This window comes from Micropterus dolomieu, linkage group LG04, assembly GCF_021292245.1.
Source record: "Micropterus dolomieu isolate WLL.071019.BEF.003 ecotype Adirondacks linkage group LG04, ASM2129224v1, whole genome shotgun sequence".
NCBI classification, from domain to species: Eukaryota; Metazoa; Chordata; class Actinopteri; order Centrarchiformes; family Centrarchidae; genus Micropterus; species Micropterus dolomieu.
Genome location: NC_060153.1, coordinates 3557066 through 3569800, shown reverse-complemented (window position 1 = coordinate 3569800; position 12735 = coordinate 3557066). Strand labels below are relative to the sequence as shown.

The 12735-nt window shown below is 38.9% G+C and overlaps 1 protein-coding gene across 4 annotated transcripts in view; it reads right to left on the bottom strand.

The window, feature by feature from the left end:
* The window catches only part of LOC123970122 (proto-oncogene vav-like), a 23584-nt gene extending 18595 nt beyond the window's left edge, over positions 1 to 4989 (bottom strand). For 3 of the 4 annotated variants that reach the window (XM_046048002.1, XM_046048005.1, XM_046048004.1), the window contains exons 1-4: positions 4896 to 4989; positions 4197 to 4292; positions 3959 to 4075; positions 1184 to 1300 (exon numbers count right to left, since the gene is read on the bottom strand). In XM_046048002.1, the coding sequence (XP_045903958.1) occupies positions 1184 to 1300; positions 3959 to 4075; positions 4197 to 4283 (321 nt within the window). In that variant the 5' untranslated portion in view covers positions 4284 to 4292; positions 4896 to 4989. Of the gene's footprint in view, positions 1 to 1183; positions 1301 to 3958; positions 4076 to 4196; positions 4317 to 4895 lie in introns of all 4 variants that reach the window. The other variant, XM_046048003.1, reaches the window with a different exon arrangement.
* Between the last annotated feature and the right edge of the window lie 7746 nt (positions 4990 to 12735).

The following is a 12735-nucleotide window of genomic DNA, read 5'->3' as shown; positions in this document are numbered from 1 at the left end:
TAGATAGATAGACAGACAGATAGACAGATAGACAGATAGATAGATAGATAGATAGACAGATAGATAGATAGACAGATAGACAGATAGACAGATAGATAGATAGATAGATAGACAGATAGATAGATAGATAGATAGATAGATAGATAGACAGATAGATAGACAGATAGACAGATAGATAGATAGATAGACAGACAGATAGACAGATAGACAGATAGATAGACAGATAGATAGATAGACAGATAGACAGATAGATAGATAGATAGACAGATAGACAGATAGATAGATAGATAGATAGATAGACAGATAGATAGACAGATAGACAGATAGATAGATAGATAGACAGACAGATAGACAGATAGACAGATAGATAGACAGATAGATAGATAGACAGATAGACAGATAGATAGATAGATAGACAGATAGACAGATAGATAGATAGATAGATAGATAGACAGATAGATAGACAGATAGACAGATAGATAGATAGATAGACAGACAGATAGACAGATAGACAGATAGATAGACAGATAGATAGATAGACAGATAGACAGATAGATAGATAGATAGACAGATAGACAGATAGATAGATAGATAGATAGATAGACAGATAGATAGACAGATAGACAGATAGATAGATAGATAGACAGACAGATAGACAGATAGACAGATAGATAGACAGATAGATAGATAGACAGATAGACAGATAGATAGATAGATAGACAGATAGACAGATAGATAGATAGATAGATAGATAGACAGATAGATAGACAGATAGACAGATAGATAGATAGATAGACAGACAGATAGACAGATAGACAGATAGATAGACAGATAGATAGATAGACAGATAGACAGATAGATAGATAGATAGACAGATAGACAGATAGATAGATAGATAGATAGATAGACAGATAGATAGACAGATAGACAGATAGATAGATAGATAGACAGACAGATAGATAGATAGATAGATAGACAGATAGATAGACAGATAGACAGATAGATAGATAGATAGACAGATAGATAGACAGATAAATAGACAGATAGACAGATAGATAGATAGATAGATAGATAGATAGACAGATAGACAAATAGACAGATAGATAGATAGATAGATAGATAGATAGATAGATAGATAGATAGATAGACAGATAGATAGATAGACAGATAGATGTGGTTATACCTTTGCGAAGTCTCGAACATCAAACAGGTCAAAGGCCTCAAACAGTTCATTCTTTTTGAGATGAAATCTCTCCTGACAAACTCCCAGAAACGTCCGGATATTCTTCAGGCACAGAAACTACAAACAAACAGAAACACAAACATTACTTTACTTTTACTGAAATAATTAATATATTAGTTGGCCAACAGAACCTTTACCAGTTACAGTTTAAGTCATTTATAAGAGAACAAGACACAGGTCTTTGAAACTGTAATTTCTACTTCAGCTTATGGGGACATGAATGTCTGGTCCAAATTTTATTTAAATCCATCCAACAGTTGTTGAGACATTTCACTAAAAGCCACAAATGTCACCTCATGGTGGTTTAGAGGAAAAGTCACTGGATCACCGAAGTGGATATTTCATTCTGGACCAAAGCGGCGGTCCGACCGACCAACTAACCGACAAACAAACATGCCACTAGAATGGCTAAAAACAAAAAGACAATAAACTAAAGGAAGGTGATAAGCATACAAGCATACAGAAGCATTTCTAGGCTATTTTTCACCATCGATGTTCCCAAATCAGGTCACCACAATTCCATCTGGTGAGGATATGACACAGATTCACTGATATGATAAATTCCACTAAACATTAAATAAATAGCTGTGGAAAGATACTCTATTAGCAAAAACAACCTTCAAAAACATTGACATTTACAAATTAGACTAAACATTTAAAAGGCAAAAAATGTGGCGTTACAAACAAATAGAAGATGAACATAACACACAATAAACGTGGAAAGCAGGCACATATAAAGCACATACAGAAAGTGTTACACATCACAAACACAAATTTCAAACACACTTGATAGATAATGTTGAACATTGTAAGATCAAAGTATTGTTAAATATCATGTTGTCACTGTTGTTTGTCTAACGAGCAGATGGCTTAATTTTCTAGCATTAAGTTGCACAGGCACCTCATGAACACAAACATTTGCACTTCTTAAAGACTATGTAAATGCTGCTCAGCCACAAAGACTATATGAACATGAACAGCAATGAATCCAACGCAATGAAATGTTTGATACTAAAAGAAGCAGAACACATTTTATAACTAAAATATAGCTACAAAAGCAACCACAGAGAGCGCAGCGCACAGTGTGATTGACATGGGGGTCAGACTTCTGCCGTTTACATAACTTCCTGAACCAGCTGCTTATGCTTGCTCTTTCTGCAGCTCAGCAGTGGGAAATGCGGAACTCTAATTTCAGAAAAGGGGAAATGTTGAGTTCTACCTGATACTGCTGCACACACTTCACATCGCTGTTGGGAGCTCATATTAACATGCAGACATACATGCATACATCACTGCAACAGCAAACATTATTGCAAGAACACAGGGAAGATCCTGTACTTGTGTAATGCCATCAGGGGTGTGTGTGTGTGTGTGTGTGTGTGTGTGTGTGTGTGTGTGTACACGTCAGAGTGGAGTCCTGTCTTCTGTTGATCATCGGAAGTATGTTCACCACTCTTGACCTCATCGGATTTCCCAGAGTTTCACATTCACGTGTCAAAGCACATTAACGCCGGCCGAGTTGCATTCACCTTTAATACATCATGGTGAGTCCTATCAGATTTGATTCAAGGACTTCCCTTCCGACATTTAGGCCAACCCATGTGACAGACTGTCTCTTTCTTTGTCACCCTCTCATTCTCATATCTTTTTCATGTCTTTATCACCTCCCCTCTATCTCTCTGTCCCCTCAGACACAACCCATCTTGTTGTTTATCTTACTGCTGGTCATGTTTTCAAGCCAGTTTGCTGGTGTGTTTGTTTATTAGTGCTGATATCTGAAAGGCAGATGAAAACTGTGAATGAATGAAAAAGTCCATGATCCACAGAATTTGTTTTTAGTGTGGATCCACATCCAGGTGAACCCAGGAAAGATTTCTAAAGGCAGTACTAAATGATGGTAACTATGCTTATTCACTTCTTGCTGATAGTTAGATGAGAAGATGGATGCTACTCGCACGTCTGTACTTCAAACATGCTGGAGCCAGCAGCCGGTTAGCTTAGCTTAGCACAAAGACTGGGAACAGGGGAAAACATCTAGCCTGGGTGTGTCCAAAGGTGACAAAATCAACCTACCGGCACCTCCAAAGCTTAATAACAACAAGTTAAATCTTGTTTGTTTAATCTGAACTGAAATGTAAATACAACAATTAGTTTTAAAAGGGGTTTATGTGTCTGGCCATATCTTGGGTGAGAAACAACAGAAATGTACTGCTCACAGTCAAGAAATAGTCCAGATATTAACTGTGTATATACAACCTCTATATAACAGAGTGGTGCAAATCTTCTCATATAGGTACAGATGAGGTACACGGATAAAAGTTCTATATTGTCAAGTACGTTTTGTATATTTTTGAGTCCTAAAGTTTAAAATGTGTTGAAGAAGAAAATATCTGCACAGTTTTACAGTTTCTAATGTAAATCCAATTGTTCTTTTAAGATGGTGTCACTGATCCCTACAGAAATCCCCAAACAAGTTGATTCTTTTTCTTTTGGAGTGTATGCACTGAGTTGTCTTTGTTGTTTCTCTTTGTCTCTTGTTCTTCTTCATCAGCACCTCCGGCGCTCTCTTCCCATGCTCCCAGATGTACACAGATATCACAGTATTTTCCTATCGGACAGCCTTGGGCCGCTGCATCCTGGTGGTTATGGAAATGGGCTATGGTAATGGAGCAGCAAAAGGTTTGTGTGTATGTCTGTGTGATATGCGTGTATTACCTGGGACATCTGCGGGCGCAGGTTGATCTCTCTCAGGTTGACAGCCTGAGGCAGCATGTTGTTGAGCAGCTGGCAGAGCAGCACACCATCTCTCAGAGCCTGAGCCAGGTCACACACCTGGCACAACATACACACACACACACGCACACGCACACACACACACACACACAGTTAGACTGGGGAAATAAGACAGGGTGTGTGTTTATGTGCAGGTGTTTGTGTGACACAGCTGATTTACCTGTGCGCCCTCCCATGTGACCCGATGGTTATCAGGAAGGACTCGACAGTCAATCAACCACATCGCACACTGCCGCCACAACTCCATCTTTGTTTTCTGAATAAAAGATCGATAGACAGACTGATAGACAGGATGGGATGTAAGGCAAGATTTTGTTACATCATATAAATTCTCACAGGCACAATATTCAGCATTGATCACTATTGCACCAAGTAGCAGTACCTAGTATCAGTTAGTCTGATTGCAAGTTAACGTTCTCCTGACAACTAGAGATGAGTAAGCTTCACAAGAAGCCAGGAACAAAGGTTTTTAGGTTATTTGTGGAGTTCACACTGAATACAAATGAAATGGTTTCGCTGTCTGAATTCACAAATACAAAAACCTCTCATGCATGACACGTTTTGCTTCTGCTTTACATAAATAAAGTAGTTCTGGTCACAGTTTAACTTCTTTTTTTCTTAGTAACCTAGAACCTGGGTATGGCAATCATTGAAGAATTGAGTCTAAGACCAAATCAGTAGCAAATCAGTCGGCCTACAGCGAACACTGAACAGTCACTCTCCCTCCGTGCTTTCAATAAAATACTGAAGCGGCCTTGAGACCCAGTGAAATAACAAAAAAATCCGCCCCTCCAGGAGAAAACATAATAATTTTCAAACTGCATATCAGTGTAGGATGAGTATTATAATCAGCTCTCACCTTGAGGTATATGTCTTCTTCTCAATGTTCACCTCCCTGTCTTTCTTTCATTATTTCAACTTAACTCAACTCACTTCAGCGCTCTTGTTCTGCCGTTCTTCCGTGGTGGGTGTTCTGCAGAGCTGCACTGTGTGAAGGCTTTTAACTTCATGCCACAACTTCCTCTTTCCTCTGACGCACCCTCACACAGCCGCATTCACACTCACAGATGCACACACACTTGCACATGCATATAGACAAAGATGCTGCAGTCGCTGCTGCTATGAGTGGTTCAAGTTGATAAAAAAAAGAGTGTGATATTTACTGTATGTGAAATGGTCTTTATATGTGTACTGAAGAGCAGACAGGAGTGAGAGTGTTGTAAAAAGCACATGTTTATCAAAAAATTTAATTTGCTGCAAGGTCAGCCACCACATCGTTTAGACCCCAAACCAACTTTTAATGTGGCATGTATGAAAACAAAGGAGTTGATCGTTGATTTAAACAAAAAGGAGATAAAGACCCATACCTGTGTTCACATCAGTAAGCTGAGGTGGAGCAGGTCAATAGTTTAATGGACCTGAGAATCGTCTTGGTCAGCTCACATCTCCACGTTGGTGAAGAAAGCTCAAAAATATCTGTATTCCTCAAGAAAACTTAAGATGGTCATATTGCCAAATTCTTGCAGTGTTAATTTTACTGGGATGAGGGCACATATTTGGATTCACAGCTGGGAATATGTACACTCATTCACACGTTATATCTCCAACAAAAACTCTGAGTTACTTATTTAGTTGGATTAACAAATCAATCAAATATATCAGTACCTCTCAGCTTATCAAATTCTGATGTACAGCAAAGGGAGACAGCAGTTGTGAAATATAACAATACTTTATTATATAATATTTAAATATAATTATATGCCCCTTTGTACTCTTGCGCTTTACACTGAGAGGGAATATTGTACTTTTTAGTCTTTGTAATTATTTTGAATGCTGTAATAACTAGTTACTTTGCAGATTTTATAAGTAAAATATTAAGTACCCCACAGTACGTAGCATACTTAAAATTGGCTACCTGGCGACAAACGACAACATACAAACTTTGACTGGGGCAATTTTCTTGCACTGGGAGTACTTTCACTCTTGACACTATAAGTACTTTTGGATAAGAACTCTTCTGTACTGGAGTTTAAATGCAGGACTTGTGTGTGTTATTTATTCTTTCAAAAGCTACATAGTCTTACTTTAACCATCAAAATATGAGGGTGGGACAGTGTACTAAGAATGGTGATGAGGTGAGACAGAGGAGAGGGTGGATATGAGGGAGGGACTGGGGAGAGTAAGGTGCACATCTATAGCAGTTTGTCCAGGTCTTAAGATCCAACCAAACCAATATGTTGTATAGATATTTCTTTACAGATTGAAAATATGTGTTGCTATGTTAGAAGGACAAGATATTGGTGGAGTACAAAATAACTATTTTAAAGTTGCGGCCTTTTCTGCAGTAAATAACAGAGCAAAGGGTGATCTGATATTACTCTATTGACTTCCAACATTTCAAACTCTACGTAAGGAATGTGATCAAAAAGGAAGGGTAGTCTATATAGACATGATTGAGGGGTGGGAAAATAGCATTTATTGATTTGTGGTTTCTAGGTTCACCTTCTGAAGCTTTATCATAACCAACGACACAGGGCAGATGTTGGGGTGAATGCTTTAAAACCAGGTTTCCAGATCAAGGACGGTTTGTTTAGATGGCACTCCCTGCACATTCATAAATTTGAGGGATAGATTTAAAAAAAAAAGAAGGAAAAATGGATGCTGACATATCCATAGAATGCACCAAACATTAAAAATGCTTGATCCTACATTACCCATAATGCTCCACAGTATGTCTTGTTAGAAAACACCCACCCACCCACTTCAATGTTCAATGGCCCCAGTTTGTGACAAGCTGATGATGACATCACCATGATATCATCAAGGGTTATTTTCTCAGATTTAACAAAACTCCACCTTATAATGAGCGAAGTGACCTTTATGTGTTAAATTGGTGGAGTGCCCCTTTAAATCACCAAAAAAAAGCCTGTGTCACTTTTTTCACTTCAACACTAGGTGTCAGCCTCATACACATAACCATTCTGCCTGCTTATTCTGTATCTCCTGACATTAAAGCTGGCAGCCCAGATTGCCAGACACACCACTGTGCATGCATGCCTGTCTCTGACTTGACATGTTGACAGCTGCCTAACAGTTTCACATTTTCATGTCACCTTTCTTGTTTTTCTGAATCTCTATCTCTTTCTCATGACATGCCTCAACCTGCGCTTTGCACCTCCTGAGAGCTTATGCTAATTCCTCCTCCATGATTTGCTGGTTTCTGTGGGATACTGTGTGCTCACTGCACAATCTGATTGGCTTTTTGAGTGACCCTGCAGGTTTGAGGGGGAGCGGGCTTCCACTATTGCCAGAGGTTCCAACTTAGATGAGAGCGGCTGCAAAGAAGGAAGGGAAACATAAAAGAAGTAAGAAATAGTCATTATGAGATAGAAATATTACAAGGAGAAAGAGAAGAGAAAAAAAAGAGAGTGCCTCGGTGGACCTGAAACAGGTAGGTGTTACATTCTGTAGCTGCTACACGGCAGACACAAGGTTTCTCTGCTAGTGAATCTGGTTGGCTGAGTTCTAAAAGTAAGCAGCTGTCAGACTACTCTTTCATTTGTACGTTTCTCAGAAACTTGTACAAAAAACATGTACAAGCGTGTGGTGTGTGTGTATTTGTGTGCATATGTTCTGGTATGTAATCAGTATCTCTTCTGCCTTTGTTGTTCAGACATGAATAATCGCTCCATCGCCTGGTGGCTGAGACAGATCGGCCTGCCCCAATACACCAAGACACTAGAGAGCGAATATTATGGTCTGGAGGTATGTGAATGTGAAAAATTCATCTGTGCTTGTTGATACAACTCCTTTTTTGGTTCTGGGTGCCAATTATGCTTCACAATCCTCAATTTCCCTTTATTTCTTTCTCACTCTCTCTGTTGTTGTGTCTCTCCAGGGTTTGCTGAATGTAACAGATGAAGAGTTGAAGGATGCAGGGATAGAGGATGCAACGCACAGAGAAACCATCCTCAGTCAGCTTTCAAGACACAGACAGAGACTGGACCCACACTCTGGTGACCCTCACATACAAGCACACAAGGACTGGGCAATAATTCAATATTCAAATTCAAATCTAATTAAATGTTTATCAAGTGGAAACATATCCTATTGCGTTGCATCAAAGCCTTACCAACCAGGCTCAGCAGACAACCTGAAAGCACTAGGCCTAATGTGTGTCAACTGGTTTGTGCTAATTCAGTTGAAACATTGTTGCACTAAACATGCAGCACTAAAACACAAAATCAGCCTTAAGATGAGTCCTGCTTTTTTTAACCTAATCATGAACAGGGTCCATATGTCAAAGCAAGTCTTAAGACCTTCAGTATTTCAGTTTTGTGCTTATTATGTTGCGTATTGCTAATTAATGTGTGGAATCAAATTAGTCCAATAAGTGGGAGAAACAGAGGTTTAATGGAAGCCCAGAAGCTCATTTTTACACTTACCATTTACAGATATAAAATAGTTTTGTCTAATGTAATGCTGTAAAACAGTTAAATACAGTTCATTATGTTGAACATTAGTATCATTATTTTGTATCATGTTCTGCATGTAGGCTATTCTAAATTTCTGAATTGTGGTAAAGACACCAAAACAATACTTACATAGATACCTTACTTTGATAAATATAAGCACGTTTTTCAAAAACTTTATGGATGGAAACTAGTTGGTCCACAACTTTGTCCAGTCTATACAATGCACTGTCAATGTGTATTTAAAATAGAAACTCAGAATAAGTAAACAAGTTTATAAATCCAACCTTTATTCAATCAACCTACATTCAATACCCGCTTTCGGTACATGAACATTTTCATTTAAAAAAAATTTTATTATCATTTACAGCAGATTCTGTTAAGATGCTAATCTTGGATATTAGTTTATTTAGGTTGTTGTTGTTGTTCTGTGCCTAAAGATAAACTCTTATCTTTTAATCATCCTTTTGAACTTGCAGAGAGCAGTATCAATTGAAATCATTCATGCTTAGCATGACACTTTGCACAAGCTGGTTTATCAAGTCAAACACTAAAAAGTAATTAAGGTGTTTACTGGCTCGTTTCTGCTTAGTGCAATTTCAAGAAGATGAAGACGTTGATGATGAATGCCAAAGTCACAAGTTGCAACAATGTTATTGCAAATAAGGGTATAAATATATGTATTTATTACCCTTTAAAAGTTTGGAATGCAGTTTGGAAAACCTGCCACAAAAGCATGATTTGGTTTTCAGATGGCTGAGAGGAATACTCTGTTTTTTATGGTATTTCATGCCTTTAGGTTATAGAAAATCCTCTTTACAAATAGATGTTATTTTGTATGAAGATTCCAAAAAAGTAATGTTTTGTGCATGGAGAGCAAAACGCTGTTCAATGGTTCAACCAGAGAGGCAAATGACAGTAGATGTAGTAGACTGCCCAAAGGAGAACAGGTTCCCAAAATATTTAGAGCCCAATTGTAAGCACTGTTGTGGTTCAATAATGATCCAGGGTAACTTATGCCCTTTTGGACAGGAAAACAAATTCAAAATGACAGGATATTTGGAGGGAAACAGTATTCTCCGCTGTCATGCAACACTTTGAGGATGTCGAAACATTTTAATAGTTTAATTCTTCTTGTGGGGCCCAAATTATTTCAAATGTAAATAACTAACTTGGTGTCTGAATTATTCAGTTTTTATTTGTGTTAAAAATACCCTTCATTGAATGAAAAAAGAAAAACATCAACAGGTGATTCCAAACTTCTGAACTTTTGTATATATCCATGCACACCAATTAAAGGAATAGTTCCAACATTTTGGCAATACCCTTTTTAGCCTTGTGACTGGAAACAGGTTGAAACATTTAGCTCTATCCAAAGATGACAAAATCTACTAGAACATGTAAAGCTCACTGATCAGCACTTTATATCTTGTTTATTTCAGCTTCATATTTAACGGACAGACAGTGAGAGTGATATGGTTTTTCTCTTCTTTAACTCACAGCAAGAAAGCGAATTGCCATATTTTCCAAAATGTCATTAAAATATTCCTTTAAAATGTCCTTTTGTCCTCTCAGGTGTGCAAATTGAGCGCAGGGTGAGCCGGAAGTACTCCCTGGGATCGTCTATGGATCTGGTAAGACCACAAAGATGGCACAGCATCACAACCTTATGATGGCACAAAACAGTAAACATCTCCTCAGAACAAAAGACAATTCAGTCAACAGCTCCAGGACGCACAGTATTTTGGTCTCTGCTATTTCCTGCAGGTAAAGCCGAGAAAGGATTTGTTTCGTGAGAGTGTTCTGCCCCGCCTCCAGCGTGTTGACAAAAAAAACAGGGTTTCCGTCTCCTGCTCTCAGCTCCGCCCCCTGAACGAGGACAACACTATCAGTGAGACAGAGCGTTGCCAGGACAAACGCAGGTAAGCAGACCCCCAATGGGTATTGTGTGTGTGTGTGTGTGTGTGTTTGTGAAACAGCATGACAGTGAATGTGTGTGTGTGAGCCACTTTCTCCATGTAGGACACTCATGTTTGGCAAATAATTAACTAGTGCCTCATAAAATCTATGTCAGAGTTTGTAAGGTGAAGTAGGTGCACTCAACAATCAGTCGTCTATAAAAAGGTTAAAAAGACAACATATATGAAAAGCCTTCATGAGAATAATTTAACATCATAATCTTACTTTACTGACTTTCATCGACCAGGAGAACAGAAAACGTTTTCATGATTAACAACACACCTTGGGACACACTTTTGGCTACACTTCCCCTCCAGGACTGAGTGACAACAGCCAGTGTGTGTGTTGTTAATCTTTTCAGCATTAAAGGGCCAGTTAAGCTAAAAAGACATGTTCATGTTCACTGTATCCCTACACTATTGTTTTACTACTTATTTTTGATCCCAGAGGAGAAATGTGTTCTCTGCAATTAACCCATCCTAATTAGTAGCAGTGGGCAGCCATTATGCAGCGCTTGGGGAGCAGTTCCAAATTTTGGAATCTGCTAAAATGTGCTTGCAATTTAGGCCCTTAAAAATGTATGTTCAAGTGTTCATTTTTCTGATAAGTTTGGTTTTAACTTGTTATTTGACGCTATAAAAAAGGGGGTTTCACGTCACAGATGAGCCCGGCTCGTGAATGAGTCAGCAGAATGGATGGACAGGACCTCAATACCACGGCTCCAACCCTGATCACTACTGCACAGCCTCTTGCTCCAAATGGTGTTATTAAACCATGTCACCAGTGCATGATGACAATGCTCATATCCAGGATATTTGGGCTTAATTGTTGTACAGTGGGAGGAAGTGGGAGGAGTACAACTGCAGTCCTCCCTGCTGAGGCCCCCAGTGTCTGTGAGGCATTGGGTTTGAGCATGACTTCCCTCCTGAGGCCCCAAGTTTATTCAGAATTTCTTAGACAAGGGCACCACTGCACTGAACGTTGAGAACCATAGAGGTTAGCGAGTTACCTAATATTAGCTTGCAGTTTACGGCATACAGCCTGTGGTGCTCATTAGTCACCAGCGTCTACCTTTCTAACAAATTAGCAAGTTAGTATGTCTGGTTATTTAGTAATGCTATAGCTGATCACTGATGATTGTGCATTTATTGCTATATCACATTCAGTTATTAATGAATAAATCATTTGTTTACATTACATCATCTGGCCAGTGGGGCGATAATACCTGCATGAAAGGGGCTTGAGGAGAGAGGTCAGAGTAGCCAGTGTAGAGAGGTCTGAGGTTCTGAAGTTGGACCCTCTAGGAGGAAGTGGAGACATGGCATCCATCTTTAGTCTACCTGTGGTGCAAGTTAGCAACCCAGCTGCCAAACTAGGGATGCACAATGAAAATTCTTGTCTGAACGGAAAATAATGAAAAAATTTGTCTAATGCAGAACAAGTTCAAATTTTTTCCATTTATTTTGCCTTTCTTTTTTTTTTTTACCATTGCATAAATTAAATAGTCAGAATATGCTTTAGGATTTGGAGAGACTATGGTGGGTGGGTCCGAGGAATGAGAGGGTTTGGTAAAGTGCCCGTTTAATGTACACATGTAATATGTTTTATACTTTCTGTGAATATAATCCAATTAATCTTATTTCCATATTGTATAGACACCTTATTTTGAAAAACAGACGTTGTCACAAATGTAACCTTGCACTAAATTCATCAAGTCTGACCCAACTTGATAAATAATGTTGTATGTGGTTCTCCTATCGCATAATATGAAGACTTCATAGCCTCTCTTCAGGTAGAACTCTCATCAGGGGCGTAGGTATAGACAGTGCAGACAGTGCATACGCACTGGGGCCCAAACTGTATTGGGGGCCCTTGACTGGAGCGGCCCCCACCGTGTAACGAGCTGGTCTTTATCAGTGACATGGTAAAATACATCATGAATCCATCATGAATAGTAAATAACCATATCATCTTCAACTACATTGCCCAGGGTGATCAACTGCTATATATACCCTCATATATGCACATCCCCCTTTGCCATGGTATCAGACACCACAGACTTTTGTGTGTAAAACTACTGACAGTCAGTAGTCAGTAGACCAGTGCAAGCCTGTCAGCTCGCACTGGTCCGTTTCAGTGGATTTGACTACTGACAGTCAGTAGTTTTATGCACAAAAGTCTGTAGCAAGCAGTAGGCTTGGTATACAAAATATATAAAAATAGTTATTTTCTTTGGTATTCGTGTCACATACCTACATATGCAGTGAT